This window comes from Dermacentor silvarum, chromosome 1 (genome assembly GCF_013339745.2).
Source record: "Dermacentor silvarum isolate Dsil-2018 chromosome 1, BIME_Dsil_1.4, whole genome shotgun sequence".
Classification (NCBI taxonomy): domain Eukaryota; kingdom Metazoa; phylum Arthropoda; class Arachnida; order Ixodida; family Ixodidae; genus Dermacentor; species Dermacentor silvarum.
Window position 1 is genome coordinate 176,049,809 of NC_051154.1, and position 20,622 is coordinate 176,070,430.

The 20,622-nt window shown below is 42.9% G+C and overlaps 1 protein-coding gene across 1 annotated transcript in view; it reads left to right on the forward strand.

The window, feature by feature from the left end:
- The window catches only part of LOC119436435 (ATP-binding cassette sub-family A member 2-like), a 342,759-nt gene that overhangs the window by 92,194 nt on the left and 229,943 nt on the right, over nucleotides 1–20,622 (forward strand). The window contains exons 9-12 of the mRNA XM_037703279.2: nucleotides 3,555–3,617; nucleotides 6,902–7,075; nucleotides 16,504–16,627; nucleotides 16,914–17,032. Coding sequence (XP_037559207.1) covers nucleotides 3,555–3,617; nucleotides 6,902–7,075; nucleotides 16,504–16,627; nucleotides 16,914–17,032 — 480 coding nt within the window. The remainder of the gene's footprint in view (nucleotides 1–3,554; nucleotides 3,618–6,901; nucleotides 7,076–16,503; nucleotides 16,628–16,913; nucleotides 17,033–20,622) is intronic.

Sequence of the window (20,622 nt, forward strand, 5' to 3'; positions counted from 1 at the left end):
CAAACATGCCTTTCTCAATTTATTCCTTCTGTATAAACCGATAAGCCAATTACTAGACTTAGGCCCGTATTCACAAACGGAACTTAAGTAGGGCATCAATAAGGGCGGGAGAAGTACAAGTGTTAGGAAAGTTTTAGGAGAGTACTTCAAAAATGACACTTAAGTATCACTTTCGAAAGTAACATTTTTTGGGTCAAGTATGTCGTCTGGTGTCGAGGATACGTAAATAATTTATGTGTACGATCAGTTCAATCGTAAAAAAAAAAGAAAAATTGCAGCAGAGTAATGCGGATATAAATGTTGCAGCGCATGCACGCGCATTCTCTGAGTAAAATACAAAGAACTATTTGGTTTTAGCGCTTCACTCAAACTCGTCTGGCCACAAGTTCACATTGGTTCTCGCAGCTACTGCGGTTGTGTGTCGCCATCCCGACTTTTTTTGGTTTTGTTGCTGAAAACGTGCAGTGTTTGTGCATAGAGAGTGTGTGTGTGTTGTGTGTTTTCAACCTGCGTGGACGATGGAAAAAAAGAAAGCAAACTTTTCTGAAGAAGAACACGCCATGCTGCTGGAGCTCGTTTCACGCCATCTCAGCGTGGTCGAGAATAAGAAAAAGGACACTGTATCTGTCAGTCGAAAACGGGAGTCGTGAAAAAAAATAGAGGACGAGTTCAACTGCCATCATAACGTGATGCCGTGGATGTGGGTCCAACTTAAAAAGTGCTGGGAAAACCTTGAAGACAAGTGGCGCAGTTAGGAAAGTTAGGAAAGTAGCGAAAGTCGCACTTAAGGTTGCCAATGGCTGTACTTTATTTTTCGGCACTCAAGTGTCGATTAAAGTTGGCCTTAACTACAAGATTTGTCTATGAAACGCATTAAGCATCGACCGGCTACTTAAGTCATAAGTTAAGGGTAAGTTCCGTTTGTGAATACGGGCCTTAATGCTTCGGGAGCTTGTTGGTAGAGTGTTGCATTCCTCTGATTTGATTCAACACTCATCACTGGATGCGGCAGATGTTCCTAAATAATGAAGTCAATTTCTTTATGCTGGCATCCAGCGATGAACATTGTACGAAATCACAAGCTTGCAGTGCCCTGTCAAGACGCTCTGGAAATGTCAATAAACTGATTGATTGCTGAAGACATAAGAGTAGGACACAATGCTGCGAACGCCTTAACTGCGCATGGACAAGTTCATCGCAGTCGTAGCTACACTGCACAGCATGTATCACAAGCCATGTGCTCTAACTGCATTTCATTCTGGCCTGACTGTACATGGCACCCAACCAAGTGCACAGTGTGTGGGACTCGGTGGCGGTAGAGTAGCTTGCAGGAGTTTTGAACAAGCGCGTCAGACGAGTTACTAGCCGTGTAACATGCTGCCAGATTTTGGCCTGATTGAGGCAACATGGTCAGTAAATTAATTATGAACTAATAAAAGGTTTGTTACATCAATTTATGGGAATTTTACTTTAAGCCGTTTCAAGCCGTTTAAGCTGTTCTGGCCGTTTTGTTATGATGAGGCTAAGTGTATACATTAATGTACGAGGACGAATCAGAAAGTCTTTGCCCCTATTTTTTTTAGCCAAATTACGGCTGTAAATGCAAAGTCAGCATATCCATTCCCAGCGGTAGACCTATCTTGGACTATCCCGGCCTTATCTGCCAGTAGCTCCACAGCCTGGCACTACTGTTAGTTGAAGATGGCGGTTGTGCTTCACACGTCTATGGTGTTCGAGCAAGGAAGTGTGATTCGTTTTCTATGCAGCAAGAGACGAACGTCCATCGAAATGTACAGGGAAATGCAGCCCACATATGGGGAAAGGTGTCTCGCTTTGAGAAGTGTGATGTGGTGGCGTTGTGAGTTAGCAAAAGGCTGTGAAGCCAAGACAGCAGTCTGACGGTGGTTCCACAGTCAGCCGGACGAATTCTACCGCATGGGCATCTCAAATTTAGTGCTGTGATGGGACAAGTGTCTGAACCGGTGTGGGGGACTGTGTAGAAAAATAGTGTAAGGTACGTAGAATAGTATGTATATTTGTAATTACCTGTATGTACCTTATTTTGGCTAGTAAAAAATAGGGGCAGATACTTTCTGATTCGCCCTCGTAGTTTGAACGGCCAACCAACCTCCTACACTTCATATATATTCTGCTGCCTAGTCTCCAGTCATTTGTAACAGAGGTAGCCCTGACGCACAGTCCTGTGATGGTATGGTACGAAGGGTGATCAAAAAGTTTTGCAACTCGCATATCGGGAAAACTGCCAGACCTTGGAAAAAATTTATTTTTCAACATAATCTCCCCTCACACTAATGCACTTCTCCCATTTTCCTGGAAGGCTTTTCATACCTTGCAAAAAAAAAAAAATTTCTTCCTTGTTGTCAAGCTATTTCTCTGCGGCAGTTTGAAGCAAGTTCAAGTCATCAACCCTCGTTCCCAGGTGTTTCTTCAAATTCGGAAATAAATAAAAGTCTGTCGGGGGCCAGGTCGGAACTGTAGGGTGGGTGTTCCAGCTGTTCGAAACCACTCTCTCGAATGGCAGCCTGAGAAACACGAGACCTGTGAACCGGGGTGTTGTCGTGCAGGAGGAGGACACCTCGTGTCACTAATCCTCTGTGTTTTTCCACGATGGCTTTACGCAGTTTTCGAAGAACGTTGGCGTAGTATTCGCCTGTAATTGGCCTACTGTTTTCAAGATACTCGATGAGCAGGATCCCCTTTGCGTCCCAAAAAAGTGTCATCACTTTCCTCCCTGAGCGTTGGGTCCATCAGTGTAGACATTTGGGCTTGTTGGTATAACATGTTTGCAGATTATCTTCATGTAGCGCAAAAACACACGGACGTAGAAGAAGAACGGAGACACACACAGGCGCTAACTTCCAACAACGATTTTATTTCCGCGACGGACGCCACTTTTATACCCTCAATTTTTCCTTCCATTCCCCACTTACTTCACAGGCACGTGTCTGCTCAAACGGCACATGATAGTCAAATATTCTACGATACTTGCAGGCTGAGGCACGATAACACAGCACACGGTAAAATGACATAATGACAATTGCAGACTAGGCATGGAGAACCATTATGTTTATCGCACGCGCAGGAATTCCAACTCCTTCGTGGATAGTGACAAAGACGATTTGCTAACACAGGTATCACCAAACTTTTCAATGTGAGCACTTTCAATGATAAGACGAGTTGTTTCGCTATTGCTTTTTAAACTCATTGAACCACCGAGTCACTGTAGTATATGAAGGACATTCACTGCCATACACGTTCACCATTCTAGTGTGGATTTCTTTGGCGGAACATCCTTCATTGCACAAAAATTTGACAACACTCCGGTACTTGAGCTTGAAATTGTCGGAGAACGCCATGTTTGATGACCGACTGATGCAGACCAAGTAACGAACTGAAAGGCTTGATATTCAGGCCTTGCTAGGCTGCAGAGATGACCTAAACAAAACGCAGAGAGAGATCACTGTCAGATATTTGGTTATAGCCAAGTGGCAAAACTTTTTGATCTCCTCTGATATGTTTGCTCTCTTTGACAGCTTGCTCTTGACCATTGGAACTTGTCCGTGGCTCACAAAAGAGTGGCAAAGCTTGCAGATGATGTAAGTACATGAATGCCTAGTTTTCTATTTTTCTTTTTCACCTGGTAATAGTGCTTGGTATAGTTAGTTGTAAATATTGAGAGGCTTTGTTAGAAGATAGCAATGAATTGTATACTACCGTATTTACTTGATTGTAACGCGAGGTTTTTTTCCAGATTTTTGCTACCTGAAGTTGATCCTCGCGTTACAATCGAATACCGAAATTCAAGTTGTGTAAAAAGAGGGCGTGCGGCTTCTACTCCGCGTACTTGTACTTTTTGCGGCCGTGGGCTGTCGCGCGCACCGTATCTTGAAGACGATCACCACACAGCTTTGACCTTTGTATGCGCTGTGCTTTCTCCGCTCAGTTTTTGTTGAAGCAATATACCGCACGAACCTTCGCTCGCTGCTGTCGCCGCGCTTGCTCATGCCAGCGTTTTGATAGTCGTCTGCGGTCATCGAGTGTGATCTATTCGTGTTTGCTTGTGCGCGCTGTCGCCATGCTTGTTAATTCTGTTAGTAAGCGAATGTGTCCAAGTTTATGCAGCCGATGAAACTACTATCCTTACTCCATATAGCTCTCTACTAATTTGCTATCGCAATTGATGCTTCACCTTTCGGGCGAAACTGCGACTTTTTCATGCATCCGGTGGTCTCGCGTTACCTTAGCCGTTTTCTTCTTCACTTAGTTTCGTTTTTTTTTTTTTTTTTGCTGGACACAACAAAAAGTCGCCCCTCGCGTTACTTTCGTTGTTTTATTTTTTCTTGATGGATGCAATGAAAAGTCACCCCTCGCGTTACAATCGTGGTCGCGTTACAATCGAGTAAATATGGTACTTAAGTTGTTGCCTCATGAAATAGGTCACTTTTAGTTCGAATTTCACAAAGGCACTAAATGGAACACCGGGGATTGTTGCCTCATCAAATGAGCTATCTTAGGTTGAAGTTTATGAATGCACTGAACAGAACACCAGGGGTGGAGGTGCTGTGCCAATTGTGCCATCCTGTGCCAAACCACCTGGGCTGTGCCAGCCTGCTGCAAAGAACTATGGTGGTTCAAAGCATAAATTACGCAAAAGGTCACTGATCTTTGCAGGGCATGTGCCTTAAGTGGCAACCACATAGTCGTAGCCATGTAGTGTCTAGCGTTTCACCAACAAATACAATCCATTTTAACATGTTTCAGCAGCCACTTCCATAGAAAGTAAGTTTTCTCAGCGTACGTTTTCTCTAACCTGCATGCTACCAGGAATTGTGTAGTAGTAAGTATTTTTATTATGTTCATTTGTAATGCACATTTGTGACGATTAGGCACTGGTCTTTTTTATTAATAGAAAGATTGAAGTAAAGAAAAGGCCTCAGTCAGAATTAAACTTTTGATCTCTTTTTTTACAAGGAGGCACTCCAACCAACTGCTTCACAGTAACATCAGAAAATAATAGTGCTAAGAGTACCATTACCTTGTGAGACATCCATCCCAATATAAAAAAGTTCAGTGCACAAGACATTCAGGAACCAGCATCAAGGTGAAGGAAAAGTGAAGCCAGTGGTGGCATGAAATCTATTCCTCATCGTTGTTATGATGTGCATTCAATAAATGAATAGCCTGACATCGTAGTGAGAACTGTGTGAACAAAACAGTTTAGTTTTTTAATTTAACACCCCTTGAGTGTCGGCACACTTCATGCATCACTTGCTTCTCTGATTCATGATTTAAAAAAACTCTTGAAGGCGCATCTTCATATGTCAAAAACAAGCACCCACCCACCCATGCGAACCTGTGCACCCCACCCACACACACACACACACAACCACACACTTCCAGGTTGGTGTTGGGCAGAGGCTGGCCAGTGGTCGGAATACAAAAACTGATAGTGACTCCGCAACTGCCCATTCTTGGCTTGGCACGTGCCTGTAGGTGGCTTCTATTTAAAGGACGTAGGAATAGCACCACATGGGGCAAGGTATGAAGAATAAGCCGAGTAGATGGCAACTTCCAGCCGGTATTTCTTTTGTGCAACGTGAAATGTGTGGATGTGAGATGTGTGGGCTGAGGCATGTTTGTGCAGGGACAACACGTTCGCTTAATTTTTGTCTGCACTTTTCTTTAATGGCTTCGTACAACGGACACAGCATTTGGGCATAATAGGCACCGTTATCATCATTTTGGGCAAAGGGTAATCGGCTAAAACCATCCTCATCCCCCAAGATTCTTGCTATCACCTTTCCCACAATGGCCATGTTGAATTTTATTGGTGGAAGAGAAGTTTTCTTCCAGGATATGGTCTCTTGTGTGCTCTCATGGTCCCAATGGTAGAGCCATGTGTCATCTTCAGTCACTAGTTAACCATAAAAGCTGCTCACATCAGCGTTCATTATGGCTAACAGTTCACTGTAACATTCCCCTTGATTTTTAACATTTAAGGCAATCACTGCGAGCAGACCGCGACCAAATTTTCATGCAGGCTCATTTCTGTGGGCTGCTCAGCACTGATGCTCAGCTCCATAGCAACCTTGACAACTGTCACATACCTATTAGTCACAACCCAATTATGATTTTTTTTTTTTTGCATTTCTTATGTGCTCCTAAAAGTATGCAATAAAAGTGCCCACCTTTTCACAGTTGCATGTGACAGTGCACATTGTCAATAGAGATTTTTCACGTGCTTATGGATATTTGCCGGCAGTGCTCACTTCTTAAGTATGATCAAGGCACCATGTCTGATGCTGTCTTTCACTTCAGCCATTGTCATCTAATGATTGTCACTGTGGCGTGACATGGAATAGACTGAGAGATGAGAGCCACGAGTCCCATAACTAGAACCTAGAAGGATGATGTAATATGCATGCAACACTTCATTACCAACAATTTATTGTATCATACGTAGGCTTAAACTTAGTGAATAAGAAAAAGTGACCCGCAGATAATGAGATTGGGTACATGCAATTTGGAAATCTTCAGTGATGACGGCAACAGCAGCAACAGAAAGCAAAGCCCTATGTTTTTCATACCTGCAGAAAATAGGATCATTGTATCAGTTCACAGTTAATCATAATACTGCAGTAGCCATCTTTCTCCACCTTGCGTTTTGTGCTACCTTTGGTGTGCTAAAAAAATTGTCTGCTGTGTGCAGTGTTATTTGTCTGACAAATATTGTGATGTGACAAATATTGCGATATGATGCATGGAACAAAGTAATAATACTTGCAGTGAAAAAGCAGGAATGGGAAAGACCTGCTAATGTTCAGGAGGAAATATGACCCACTACTTTCTTAAAGTTTCTTTCTTTTTCATTTTTTAACAGTTGCATAGGTTTAATCTCTTCGAAACTGCCGTGCAAGAGATCTCAGAGCTGGCTTTGGAATTGCCTCAGGATGCATGCCACAATCTCAATGACACAAACTCCACTTTGCCTCATAATGCAACCATCTTGGAGGATGAAAGCACTCCATCAAGCAGCCGTGACATTCTGGACCAGGTGACATCAATTTTCAATTTTGGCATTGTTCAGTATTGTTAAAATGTGTTAAAAAGGTGGAATGGCTTACGTTCACTTGTAATGTTTTATTTCCATAAGTGAATGAGGTTGCTTTTTACAGTTTGTCTTCTTTTACATTCCATTCCTTGCCTTAAACCTAGTAGCAGCAAGAGCAAGTGAAATTTGCAGGAAGTTGAATCTGGATGAACTAACGAAAACTATACTGAAGTCAGAGAAGAAGGTTCTAGATGTATTTTTTAATGCTAAGACGCACAAGGAGGATGTTCAGTTTCGTGTCATAATTTCCGAAAGGGGCACCTGGCAGAAGCAAGTTGCCCTATACCTGCTTTCTAAGCTGAACGTCCTAGAGATTGATGACCTTCTTCTCGTAAGAAGTTCTGACAAAGTCCTTGAATTTGTTACATGTAATGCCGAAAAGGGCTTCAAGGCCTTCTTAGCTGACGTCAAATAATTATATTATTCTATTCCACAGAATGACCTTCTTCAATGTGTCGAGGATTGTATTGACAAGTATGGCGCCATAAGGTGTTCACAGGAAGCAGGTGTTTCAGTAGAAGGGTTTTTAGAATTATTGCATTTTTACCCGTCATCAACTTTCGTGCAGTGGAACAATAGGCCACATCTGCAGAAGAAAGGCATTTGCATAGGATTGTGTCTGGCTCCCGTACTTAGCAACCTATATTTAGCACAATTAGATAGGCACATGTGTAAACGCCTCATGGTGCTAACAGGTCTTCAGCGAGCTTTTAGATTTGTCGACAATATTTTAGTGTTTCTAAATTGTCCTACTAATAGTTTCCAAGAAAAATGTGCTGATGTCTCTGTGATTTGTCGCGAGAGCTTGAGACCTCTTGACGTGACCTTTGAAATGCCTGTCAACAATAAGTTACACTTTCTTGACGTTCAGTTCATCTTTACTCACAGTATAACCTGCTGGGCTTACAGCCCACGAGCTAACAAACCCCTTCTCCGATTTCATTCAGCGCATTCGAAGTTGGGGAAGAGGGGCTTACCTAACATGTGTTTGAAAAACGCCGTTAAGAAACAATGCCCACACCTAATGAAAGCCAGTTTCGAGCAGCAGTCCGCGCGGCTTAAGGAGGCTGGTTATCCTAACCAGGCGTTAGTGTCGGTGGCAGAAAAGTTGCTCAAACAGGAACATTTGGGACAATGCCCTCATGAGAATGTGAGAGCTAGCAGACGTGACCAGGTGAAAACCGCAGTGATTCCGTACATACACCAGATTTCCCATAGCCTGAAAAAGGTAGGGAGTCGAGGCAACGTGCGGGTTGTTTTTTCAGCTACAAATAAACTAAGTACCCTGTGTAAATCCACTACCCCAATGAGGACAAAAAAGTCGGTGTGTGTTAAGAATCACAGAAAAAAAGAGTTCGTCGGATGCACCGTAGGGGTGGTCTATTGTATTCCGCTACCATGCAGCAGATGCTACATAGACCAGACTGGAAGATGCATCAATGAGCGCTTAAGAGAGCACAGAAATAAAGTACAAAGTGTATCAGGTGACAGTTTTCTTGCTTTGCATTGCAAGACGTGTCCATGTTGCCCTCTTCTAGATGACACCGCCATTATATACAGGGATAAACGCGAGAATGTAAGATTGATAATAGAAACTACGCAAATCCTCTCGACCGCTGACTAATGTATCGGCAAACCGTCACTATCATTGTCGGCGAGAGAGTTAGATTATTTGCATATGCCATGAAAGCTGACCGCATTTTCAGTTCGTGATTCAGGTTCTTAGTGTTTTCTTGATGCAACAGCTTTAGATTGCTTTTATGCCGTCATGTACTTATCTTCAGTGTTGACGTGGTTTTTGTGTATAAGTACGACCGGTCCCGCAAATAAATTTCGTTGTTGATAGTTAGCGCTTGTCTTCGTCTTCGTTTCTTCTCGTGTCCGTGTTTTTTGCTCTTCCAAATGCCATTCAATGTTAAACCCAGTCATTGAGTACTATTCATATCATGCTATGTAGCCAATAACTTTGACAGAGGTACGCTTCATTTTTATACGCTCGTCAAGATTTTTGTCACCATTGTAGGCATGTGCACAGGGACGGCAAGGGGGGGCCATGGCCCCCCCCAGATCTGGTTGGTGGGGGGGCACAAGTTTCGTGCACACTTCCTAGTTTCTGTAATGGAAAATGAAACAGGAAGCAACTTTGTGGCACATGCTGCCACAGGGTCTTATTTGCATTGTTGGAATCGTAGTGCAAGAGCATGTATTTCTGGAGAAGGTTGGGATAGCAGTTTCACTTGGCCCCAAGCCTGGGTATTCTTTTTAATGTTGTGGTCTTGCGGTTAGGTCTGAAAGAGACGTTTCGTTTCACAAACAGCTGAGGTGTTCCCTCCGGAGACGGCCTTTCAGGGAAGGGTTGAAGAAAGCATAGGCGCCGAGTTTTCAATCTGCCGGAGAGTGGGGTTCAGGGGCCCAATTCACACCCTCTTTTTTTCATTCGTCGCCCCCCCCCCCCCCTCCCTGCGCATGCTCCTTGGCAGGAGATATACACAGGCGGAGAGGCAATATATGTAAACATCAGTTTTATTTGTTCCAAAGTCGAGTGAATCTGCTAAAAAGAATGACTGCATGCTTCTTAAGGTACTAAATGAATAAATGAAAAAAAGAAACGAAAAAACACGTAAACTCTTGGTAGACATTCATAACATCCTTAGTCAAAGTGAGAGAAAACACTGGGCAACACGAACGTTTCCTCAACAAGCTAACAATTAAAATATTACAAACTCATTACAAACCCTTCATTTGCAAGAACCACTGGACAATACAAACATTTCCACAATTAGCTAAGAATTCAAAAATTTTAAAGATATTTTAAACTCTTCATTTCTAAGAAACACTGGGCAGTACAAACATTTCCACAATAAGCTAACAATATAAAATCTAAAGACAGCTCACAAACTCTTCGCCTTTCAAAAATGTAAACGAACTACCAAGCTCGATACAAAACAAAAAGACAAGAACAGTACTCGAAAGGCAGAGGTTGTAATAACGAAGCGGCAAAATGCAGATTTTATGGGAGGGGATAAATTAAGGTCAAGGGGCTCTGACTGCTTGAATGAAGTTGGCGCATTATACTGTGATGAAGTTCACTGTCCTTTTATAGAAAGGCACAATCGAGAATGTGTTTCTATGCAGAGTTGATCCCTGAATAAACTTGTCTGCGATGTCACTGAGATTTATTTTGCGGGCGACCTCTTTGTGCCCATGGAGAACTGCTATGTGATTTAACCGCGCTTGCCCCATTGTTGACATCAGGTATGTTTTGATGCGACAGAGGCTTGAAAACGATCTCTCAGATGTGCATGACGTGACTGGGATAGTCAAAGCAATTTTGACAAGCTTAGCCACCTTGGGCAAAAGATTTCGCAGCTGCTCACAGTTATCACCCAAAAGCATCTCTACAACATCCTGAAACATTTTGAAGGGTGTATTGCGCTGCCTTGCTATGTCTATGAGCATACTACGGTGAACGTTGAGCCGTTGAGGCTCAAGACCTTGCTCATAGAACTTCAACAGGTACATGCTGTCACCATTCCCAGTCAAAAACTACTCAATCTGTGTCATGTGCTGCCACATTTCGGGTGGATACCTGTCATCCAGCAAGGAATATACTGTGTCCAATACCTCATAGAACCACTGGCGGTACATGTACTCGGCCGAAGGAAATATGTGAGGTACAGATCCATCCTCATACCGTCGTGGAGTCTTCCTTTGCCTTGGCGCAGGAGCTTCTTTCTCTTTAAGATTCAGTTACAGTTCACGTGCCTCTGCATGTGTCTTGTTCAAAAATTGTCAAAATCCTTCCTTCCCAAGTCCGCTGAGACCTCTCCCTAATGGCCTTGACAAATTTTTCTGGTTGATCAAATCTCGGTGCTGCTTTCTGCAACTCAGTACTTACTGTTTCTAATCACATAAACACGAGTGCCAGGAGCTTGAAGATGAAGTACGTGTCGAATTTTGACAGCCCTCTAAAAAATCCACTTGCTTTGGCTCCGGCATCATTCTGTTGTTCTTCTGTTGCTAGGCCATGAAGAAATGAGATCAAGTGGCTATAGTTCTGAACAATCGACTTCAGAATAGTGTCCCTTAGCGTTCACCTCGTGGGACAAAACTTCCACAAGTTTACGCTCTCATCTTCTTTCTGAAATGCCTGGAACATATCTAGGCGCTTTGGGGAGCACGTAACAAAGTTTATCATTTCTGATATCATGCCCGAGAAATCTCGACACATTTCCACTTTTCTGACTCATGTCCTGCAGCACCAGGTTAAGTGTGTGCGCAAGACAGTGTACGTACAGTGCTTGTGGCTCCTCCTGTTGTATGAGGATACAATACGAAAGCAGATCGATACTTGCTCCTTCGCAGATATGTGCTGTCTCATCCATGATCATGGCATAGTGCCCCGCTTTATGAACGTCATTTGTGAGTGACCGGAGAACATCATGAGCCAAAATTTCCAACATTTCGTTTAAAATGTCGTGGGAGAGCCCCCTGTACTTGGTTCGAGAAAGCCACGATTAAAGTTCTGGAATGTCATTGCCACGAAGTTCCAGAAGCTGACTTAGGTTACATTCTGCATCATCATGACCACATACTGCATATACTTGGCATGCTAAGTATTGCAGTGAAGATAATGTTGCCATCAGCACTTTTTTTGTGTCTCTTCCATTTCTTTTCACTTCCCAATTACACGAGCAGTTGCTACATGCTCCCTCCTTTGCACAGCTGCGGTTCCGCTCATGGCTGCACGGTGCGGATTCGAGGCCTCATGACTTTTAGGCGTTATAAGTGCGTTCTTCCGGTTAGAAAACCCATTTTGCACAAATGTCAAGCAAGAGTCCTTATCCCTGGAAGTATTTAGAAGAAAAAAAAACAATATAAACTTTCTTGGGTGAGGCAGGATTTCAACCCGTGTACTCAGGTCCGAAGGTGAGCATCATAACCGCTGCGCTAAACACCCACACTTGCAGAACGGGCATTTGTGGGAACCATATGGTTGCAATGCACCGGCAATTCCAACACAACTTGATATGGGCAAGAGAAAGAGAAAATGAAAGCGAGAGAGAGAGAGAGAGAAAAAGATACAAAAAAACAAGCCGTCACTAGTATTATATCAGGACAAATTGATGATGTCTTTTACCATGAAGTATTAGTGTTTCTTTAACTCCCTCAGCAATTTGGCCATTATGGACGCCTTTCTTATTGTTTTAGTTTTTATTAGTTATTACTGTTAGCACGAGTTAAGTCGTAAGCTCGGTTTGAGCGGTGATTTAAATTTTATGCGTAAGTGTCAAATGACCCATTGAGCGAAATGCAGCTCCACTAACGTGAAACCTAGGAAGGTGCGAAGCATGCAGTGATGCACCGCTAATGGGCTCATACTGCCTTAAGCAATGGCTCATAACCCCGTAAATGCGGCCTCCCCATTACGACGCCAGAAGAGAAGTGAAATTCTATGCTGGAATGATGAGCGGCAATGCAGCCAGCTGTGGAAAACGATGACAAACGCCGGAGCACTCGGCACGCACTCGGGCCGAGCGCGAGCACAAGCCGCTTGCTTACCATGACAACAACAAGAGATGCCGACAGCATGGGCGCATAAGGTGCATTGCACCTAAAATGTTCATCTCGCAAGCAGTGCGACAGGTCTCACAAAATACCTTGTCCACTGATGCGTCATACAGAAGCCGTTTCCAAGCTGGTTGGTAATGTCGTCCCTGTTGTGCTTTAACATTAGGGAGCGGATCCTCACCAACAATTCGCACGCTTGCGGAGGCAATGGTTACAGTGGCAGATGTCAAGCTTCTGCCGCTAAGGCAAACCTCAGTAGGTTCAGAAGTGGACATTGAAGGCCCCATGCTGGGTGGATTGCGTGTCCTTTCGTTATCTTCTTTGGGAGGTCTATTTTTCTTGATAAGATATCTGTCCATTGTTTTTCACAGTTTTCTGAAATATAATACCAGGAAGGTAAGGCCACCAAAAAATGAAGTGTCAAAAGCGTGTTTTGGGATTAAAGGGTTTGAGACATCAAATTTCCGGCTTGCCCGTTCTTTGTTTCAAACGTTTCTTATTACTCCAGGAAGCATGATAAACGCTCGAAGATTCGTATATTCTCAGTAAATAATTTAATATTGCATTATTTATGTGAACAATTTTCGGTTTCGGTTTCTGGGCACAGAGTTGGACAGTGATGTCACTGTCTAGGAAGCTTGGTCACATGTGCCCACAAAGCTGTGATGCACGTACTGCTGCATCGTCTGCTCTCGCACACACGTTCTGTACCAGCGCAGGCAAACAAAACTACGCCAACAGTTGCAATGGCTAGCTGAGGCAGCTCTGATTCCAACTCTACTTCTGCGTCTGATGCAGCTCACTGCACTCTAGACTCGAGGCTCTCTAGGCTTGCCCTGTGCTGTGGGTCACCACTCATTGTACGGCACTCTAATGTGGTATGACGTCAGTAAAACTTTCGTTACGCTTTCAACACAGTGACGTCAGTGTCAATCATGCCAGTGATGGGTCTTGTTCGCGAGAACGAGCATTTAGGCACTCTTTGGAAGTGAATTAAAATATATTTTAAACGTTTGCTGTGTTCAACACTTCATGCAGAATGTCCTTGCATACAGAGGAAGCCTATAGCAGGCTTTTTATAGCCTCAAAATTTGGTGTCTCAACCCCTTTAAGAGAAAAAATTAGGGGCCAGTCCACTCTGTGAAGGTGGAATCCCAGTGAATTTGTCGTTGTGCTCCCAAATTCGCTCCCAATCCATGGTGTGAATGTGGTTGGACAGCAAAGCCAAACGAGTGCATGAAACAAAACATGATTGACCTGGGCGCAGTCCAAAGGAGTGCACAAAACAAAACACATTTATTTGTAATTTGTGATTGAGCGTACTTAGTTATTAGCTTAATGAAACTTGCAAGTACTAGAGTTTTATCCTAGCAGAAAAACATGGGGCTGTCCGTTCCCCCCCTGTAGAAGCCCATGTATTAACAGCAGACGGGAATTCCACAACTTTTACAAATTCACTATCAACTAGCTAATTATGAAAAGTAAATGAAACTCGGCGGAATGATAGAGTCGTCTTAGCGGCCAATTGTCATATAATTTTGGGAGGGATAGTTTTGATAAAACAAGAGTTACAGCCATTTTCTGCAGAGCATTCGCAATAAAGTTGGCTTTGCCGCAAGTCGTTTTTGTTCACCACGCAGACGTTAGCCAGCCCAGATACCCCCCCTACGAGAGCACACATGCAGCTCATTCATACGGGGGTAGAGGTAAGCAGCTTCGCTATAAAAAACATAAAAAGTGCTAACACTGTTGCTGTCTGTGTGCTCAAAGAACAAATAGGTCGAGTAAAGTTGAAGGTTCTTCTTTCTTCACTTCGATACCTACCTTGAGGTGCACACTGATTTGGCGTGGGGCGTGTTGCATACAGACTTGCAGATGATCGATGGATGACACACAGAGAAACAGAAGAACTTGATTTATATAACACTTCAAAAACAGTACAGTAACACACACACACACGCACGTACGCACGCACGCACGCACACACACACACACACACACACACACACACACACACAGACAGAGAGAGAAGTCGCAATAGCTCCGCACTCGGCTACCAAAGCTGACTTAACACTTAAACTCAACGCTCAGACTTCAGGACTTCCCATGAGCCGAGGTCGTCTACTTCGCTGCTCGAAGCCTGACCTAAAAACCAAATAACAACATGCAGCATGCTGAGCATGGTCTTACATAACATGGCCCGAAAATTCTAGTAATGGGCGGTGGTGCTGAGAAAGGGAGTAGGCACCGCAGTGCGCGCTGAGTTGCTTCTCTGTCCCCCTTGTCTCCTTCAAAATTCGCGCGCATGCTTCGTCGTCAAGGTCGCCGGGAGAGGAGGGCCTGGGCCGTGCTCTGGGATGTGCTCGCGGGTGCGCGGGCCTTTGAGTTTGTTCGGGAAAATTCTCATCTTTCTCTTTCTCTGGCAGCCGGGCTGAAAACGTTCGGCGTTACCCATAGCGGACTTACAGGTCACTTCCAGCGACAACATTAGCATACCTTTCAGTGAGCAGAGCAGGAGTGACGTTGATCATTCACGGAATATGCAGCCGTCGCTTGTTGAGTCTGCAGTTTTAATGGCCACGTTGATTCCGGATGTCGATGACACACTCGATTTTTTGTCCTGCGGTGGTTGCGATTCCGACAGTTGACGGCGGGTTTCAATTCAATTTCAATTGCTCTGGTTGACATATATTCTCGGAAACCGAAGCGGAAAAAGAATAAGCGCTGGAACTGCTGCGTGCGTAACAGGCTGCCACGCTACAGTGGTGAAAGAGACCCAGGCGAGAAATGACGGCTTCCAGTAAAGACTGTGGGAAAAACTCACCAGAATGTATCGATGATAAGCTGTCCGAGCATTTGGTAGGTCCCCCTTTCTTGTTAGGTGGCTGTGGGTTAAGTGTATGTGGCCAATTCCCGGACAGCACAAGACCACCTCGTAGAACCGTTCCTAGTGTATGGCACTCTGCCATTCGCTCAAGATGGGTTTAATGCTGTGGAGTTTATTATGGAGCTCAGAGTCCCATTCATTTTGCTGAAGACATTTTATTTATATTCGCAAGGGTGATGTGTAGTCTCTACCAGGCTTATTTTTAAAGGTAAGTTCATGGTTGATGTTTCGAGTAAAGAGTTGATCTGGGTGTTCGGGAAGGGTTCGAAGTCTTAGTAGAGAATGTGCACGAAAGAAACACCCGCAGTTATCAAGTGGCCGTTCATTTGATTCCGCATAGAGACTTGGAACAGTAGACGTTCGGAGAGCTGCCGTTGCCTGTCGGAATCCGTGATGGCCTAGAACTAAAACTCTTGGTGTTGTCATCCTTCTCCTTTGTTGGTGCGAGACAAATATATGTAGCCACGGCAACTTAAGGCTGTGCTGTTCTTTCAACTTTTAGGCAACTGTTGTTCTTCAGTCATTTTGTCCAAAACCATACAAAAGAAGACGTGATGCCCCCTGACCTCATCGCTAATCACTGGCGGGGGAGGGGGCTCGAGCCCTCTAGCCCCCCCTCCCCGTAGTTGGCGCCTATGGAAGAACGGCCTGAAGTACAGCTCTTTAAAAAAAGGAAAGCTCAATGAGGGGGGGGGGGGGGGGGGGAGCACTGCAAGGTAGTTTGGCCTCCTCTAATGAAATGTGCTGAGCACACCTATGCTCACCATGCTATATGATTTTATCAAGCAAAGTGCCTGCTATATATAAAAATTTACTTAACAAAAGTATTTTTGAGATAATAGAGGTGTTGGTTTTTGTTTCACTTTTCTCGGTCTTGATGACGAGATCTGAGTGATCTCATGTGTTGTGACAGGTCAAGAGGACGAAGCCGCAGTATGGCCTTTTGAGAATTTGGCTTGGAATGCAGCGCATGGTCTGTGGAAAAGTTGAAAAATCGGAAGCGAGCATGTCCACTGATGCTGAAGACATCAATCTCAGTATGTTAAAAATTTTTATTGAAGCTGTGTTGCTAAGATTCATAGGCATTCATAAAAATTTAACTAATACATATTTTGCCGTTTTATTTGTGTCATTTTAAAATTTGCTTTTATGACGATGGGGCTCTGATATGGAAGGAGAGAGAACAGCATTGCTTAGGCTAAGCAGTCATTGTGTGCTATCTAGTCTTGGCATGTTTTGAGAATTTTGTTTAAACACTATTGAGGAGTAGACCAAGTTAGTCATTTGCTCAGTGACATAAATTATGGACTTCTTGTGTTCCAGATATTGGCATTTCAGAATACCAGAAGGAGCAGATTGGAATTCTCGTCCATGTACTCTACAGCAACCCTAAAGTACTTTACACGCCTAACAATACTGCTGCTAATTTAATTGTTCACAAGGCAAGTATGGGCTTCTGCTTCACGTGCAGTCTTGATTGAGCAAAATGTTCAGGTTATGGGGCGCATTTATTCTTATATACTTAAGGGGGGGATTAGTATCCTCTTTTTATAGCCAGCCTTCATAGAAACACTTTTTGGTTGTATGTCAGTTGCCTCTATTTATTTTGCAAGTCGCAGTCCGTAGCAGTGATTGATGAGGCTAATATTTTAATCTTTATCAAGCTGAACTGAAGTGGAATGCATCATAGTGCATTTTATTCTTCTCTTATTCACTGGTTGAACAGCATTTTATTATTCTCTTATTCACCGGTTGAACAGTAGAATCAGCATACGTATGTATGAAGTGTGAATTGTAGGTACTTCATTTGAGTTGTGATAGGTATCTGTGAAAGGTACTAATCATCAGCATATTAAATGGCATCAAGTAACTACTTGTTTCATATCGCATGCTGCCCATACGTCATGATAAATTAAATGATGAGTAAATGATGAAATTTATGATGTAAATAAATTAAATTTAAAGCTTTGTGACGGGCTGCACAGTGTGACATGTTAAAACTTATTGTTGCTTTTAAGTGCTTAACACAATCTTTTAACGGTAGTAGTTGTAGTACTAGTAGTATTAGTAGTAGTAGTAATACCCGTTGTAAGTTTAACCCTTTCAGATTCCACTTTATCCTGTTGATTGAAAACTTACTTTCACAACATTTCTTGCATCTTAAGAAGCATAGAAAGTGTACAGCTGCGGAAAAGATTAAGAATTTTAATTTCTTTAGTGAGTTTTGTCAAGAGTACAGAATGTGGACTCCAGGTGAAAACTCACTACAGGAACATCAAATACGAGAACATAGACTATTTCGTGTAGTGAAAAGCTTGAAAAGTACTTATCAGCTGCTTGAAAATTGTGCCTGGTGCATGACACTGTGAAAAACAATCAAAGAAGTGAACCCACTAAATACAACATAACTGACACCAAGCAAAAACACCCAACCGTCTACCTTCCTACTCATTTTACACAAACATTTTGCACATGCTATCCAAAATGGCAGCACAATTCCAATCATAAGTTTTTTGAGATATATGCGACACATTTTTAATAACATTACTTTCATCAGTGCTTTTGCAGTTGGTGCACCATCTTGGTGTACACAATTGTGTACATAGCGATTCAATGGGTTAAGCTAGCAAAACTGCCTGCATCCGGCAAGCTAAGGTTTAGAAGTCCCCACCTTACAGTGGGCTTGTTATAAATGGAAAGAGTCTGTCCGATGGAAAATAGCGGACTTATTTCACAATTATTTCATATTATGTGATCAATGGTGCACTTGTTCCTCGTTACATGTGCTATGTGAAGGAGAAGACCAATAATGACACTTTCTTGTCTCTAACTGTGGTGAATTAAATAGCATTTTGCTTTCTTTTAAGATTGGTAAATTCTTTGATGTGGCTAGTCTTAAAACATGTTTCGGTCATAATCTCCATTGTATTAGCACGTTTTCAATGGGTCTTCCATGTTTTTCTGTGTGGTGGGATATTCCCTACAATTCTTAAGGTTGCTACGGTTATGATTTTGCATAAAGATTCTGACAAAAATGCTCTTACAAATAGGGGATATGTAAAATTCTGCAAGTGCGCTTTCCTGCACATCTAGTTTGACCTATACAAGATGGCGGATGTCGCCTTAAAAGTGAAACTAAAGCAGGAGCACACGAGATGGTGCTGCTGTTCTTTCCACCATCTCTTTCTTATACATACTCGCTGTTTGCACGCCTACCTTGGCCATGAGCGGGTGCACGGTCGTTCATCTTGTGTAGGGCAACCTAATATTGTGGAATACCCTACTCCAGTATTTCATATATCCCGTATTACAAGCCGGTAAAACTACTACCTGTTTTGTCAAATGGCATAAGGTTGCATGTCAGGAGCTCATGACAGTTGCACTGTTGCTCTCACTTAGTAAAAAGAATAAACTACTATGTGATGAGGTGCATTATTCCAGGGCGTATCTTTCCACTGTGATTCCCACCTCAGAATGTGGAATTATCAGCACTGAGGGACAAATTTTGGGATGAATATGTCAGAACATAAGCCTCATAGAAAAATCAGACAAGAAGAACTTGCCATAGGATATGAGTGTCTTTAATTTTCCTTTATCAATGCAGACCCTAAATTCAAAAACTTTCAAATTGAAATAATGAATTTAAGTTTAATTTTACACTTGTTGATTGTAATTTATTTGCACAGTGTATTCTTCAAAGAGCCTGAAGCATGTGTAGATGCCGAATTTGTGTACCTTGCTTAGCATTTTAAATACTGTATTTACTTGTGTAAGGCCCACACCCCCACTTTGGAGTGCAAAAAGCTTTGAAAAAAGGTTTTACTAAGTGCCATGTGCATATCCGTATGCTGGTCAATTTTTGCAAGTTGCTACTAAATTGCACCGGTTGTCCTGCCAACGATCACATTATCACCGTATCCTGCACTCAGCACCAAAGTGAACCTTTGGTGGCTGACTCTTGACGAAGCAGCGCAGCTGCACTGGTTAGTCCTAGCTGGCGGATGGAGCAGGTGGCAAGCCATTACGGGAAGTTCTGCCTTAAAATGTTTGTACCAGTAGACCACATTGGTGATTGGCCGTGATATCATGTGCATGGGCAGGAGTGATGGCTACATGTGTAATGCGGAGTTTGGGTCTGCGGGCAATCAGCCAGTAACTACCATGGACGACTACTAAGTTCATGTGTGGACAAAATGGCGTTAGCTCGTGTGTGCATAAAGGCAATAAAGCCCCAAAGTTTTGCCCAGCACAGTCTTAAACAGTGTCATAGAGTTAAAGTTGTGTGTGCGATAGGTGCACTTCACATTTAATGGAGCACAGCACTATGCCACGCGTGATGTTTTGCATGGCAACACTTTCGCCTCATGTCCGCCATTGAGAAAAAGTCTGTTAACAAATATTCTGCTGTGCTGGCACTGTAAAAAACAATGAGATCAATTTTACCGATGCAGTTCATTTTTTCTGACTGCCTGATTATTTGGACATTTTTGTGGCATTGTCCATGTCTGAAAAATCGGTTGGCAACTGTAAATGTGTTCATAGTCGGGCGCCAGTGGTAGCATTATTTTGAATAACAGTCTGAGTGCAGTTCCAGGCTTGAGTAAGTAGCTATAAGCCTGCTTCTTGGTAAGACCCGTACCCAGTAAAAAATTCGAAAAAAAGTGTGGTCCTTACACAAGTAAATATGGCATTACGGCATTAGCTGAATTATTAGCTGAATTTTTGTCGGATATTAGCTGAATTTTTGTCGTGGATGAGGCCAAATTTGTGTATTGTCAATGCCAGTAAAACATAAGGGTCATATTCACTCTGAAAAATAGTAGACAGGCATTTTAAACTGTGCTTGCTTAATTCAGTTATTGAAGTCATACCTTTGGTTAATTGCCTTGGTTTGATGTTTGAATGTGTTGTGGGGTGGTCACGTCAGCCATGTGATTGGTAAACCATTTTGCGTTGCAGGAGTCCTTTTTAGACTGAAGTTTTCTTTACCAAAAAACTAAACCTATAATAATAACTCTCTGTTTATGTCACA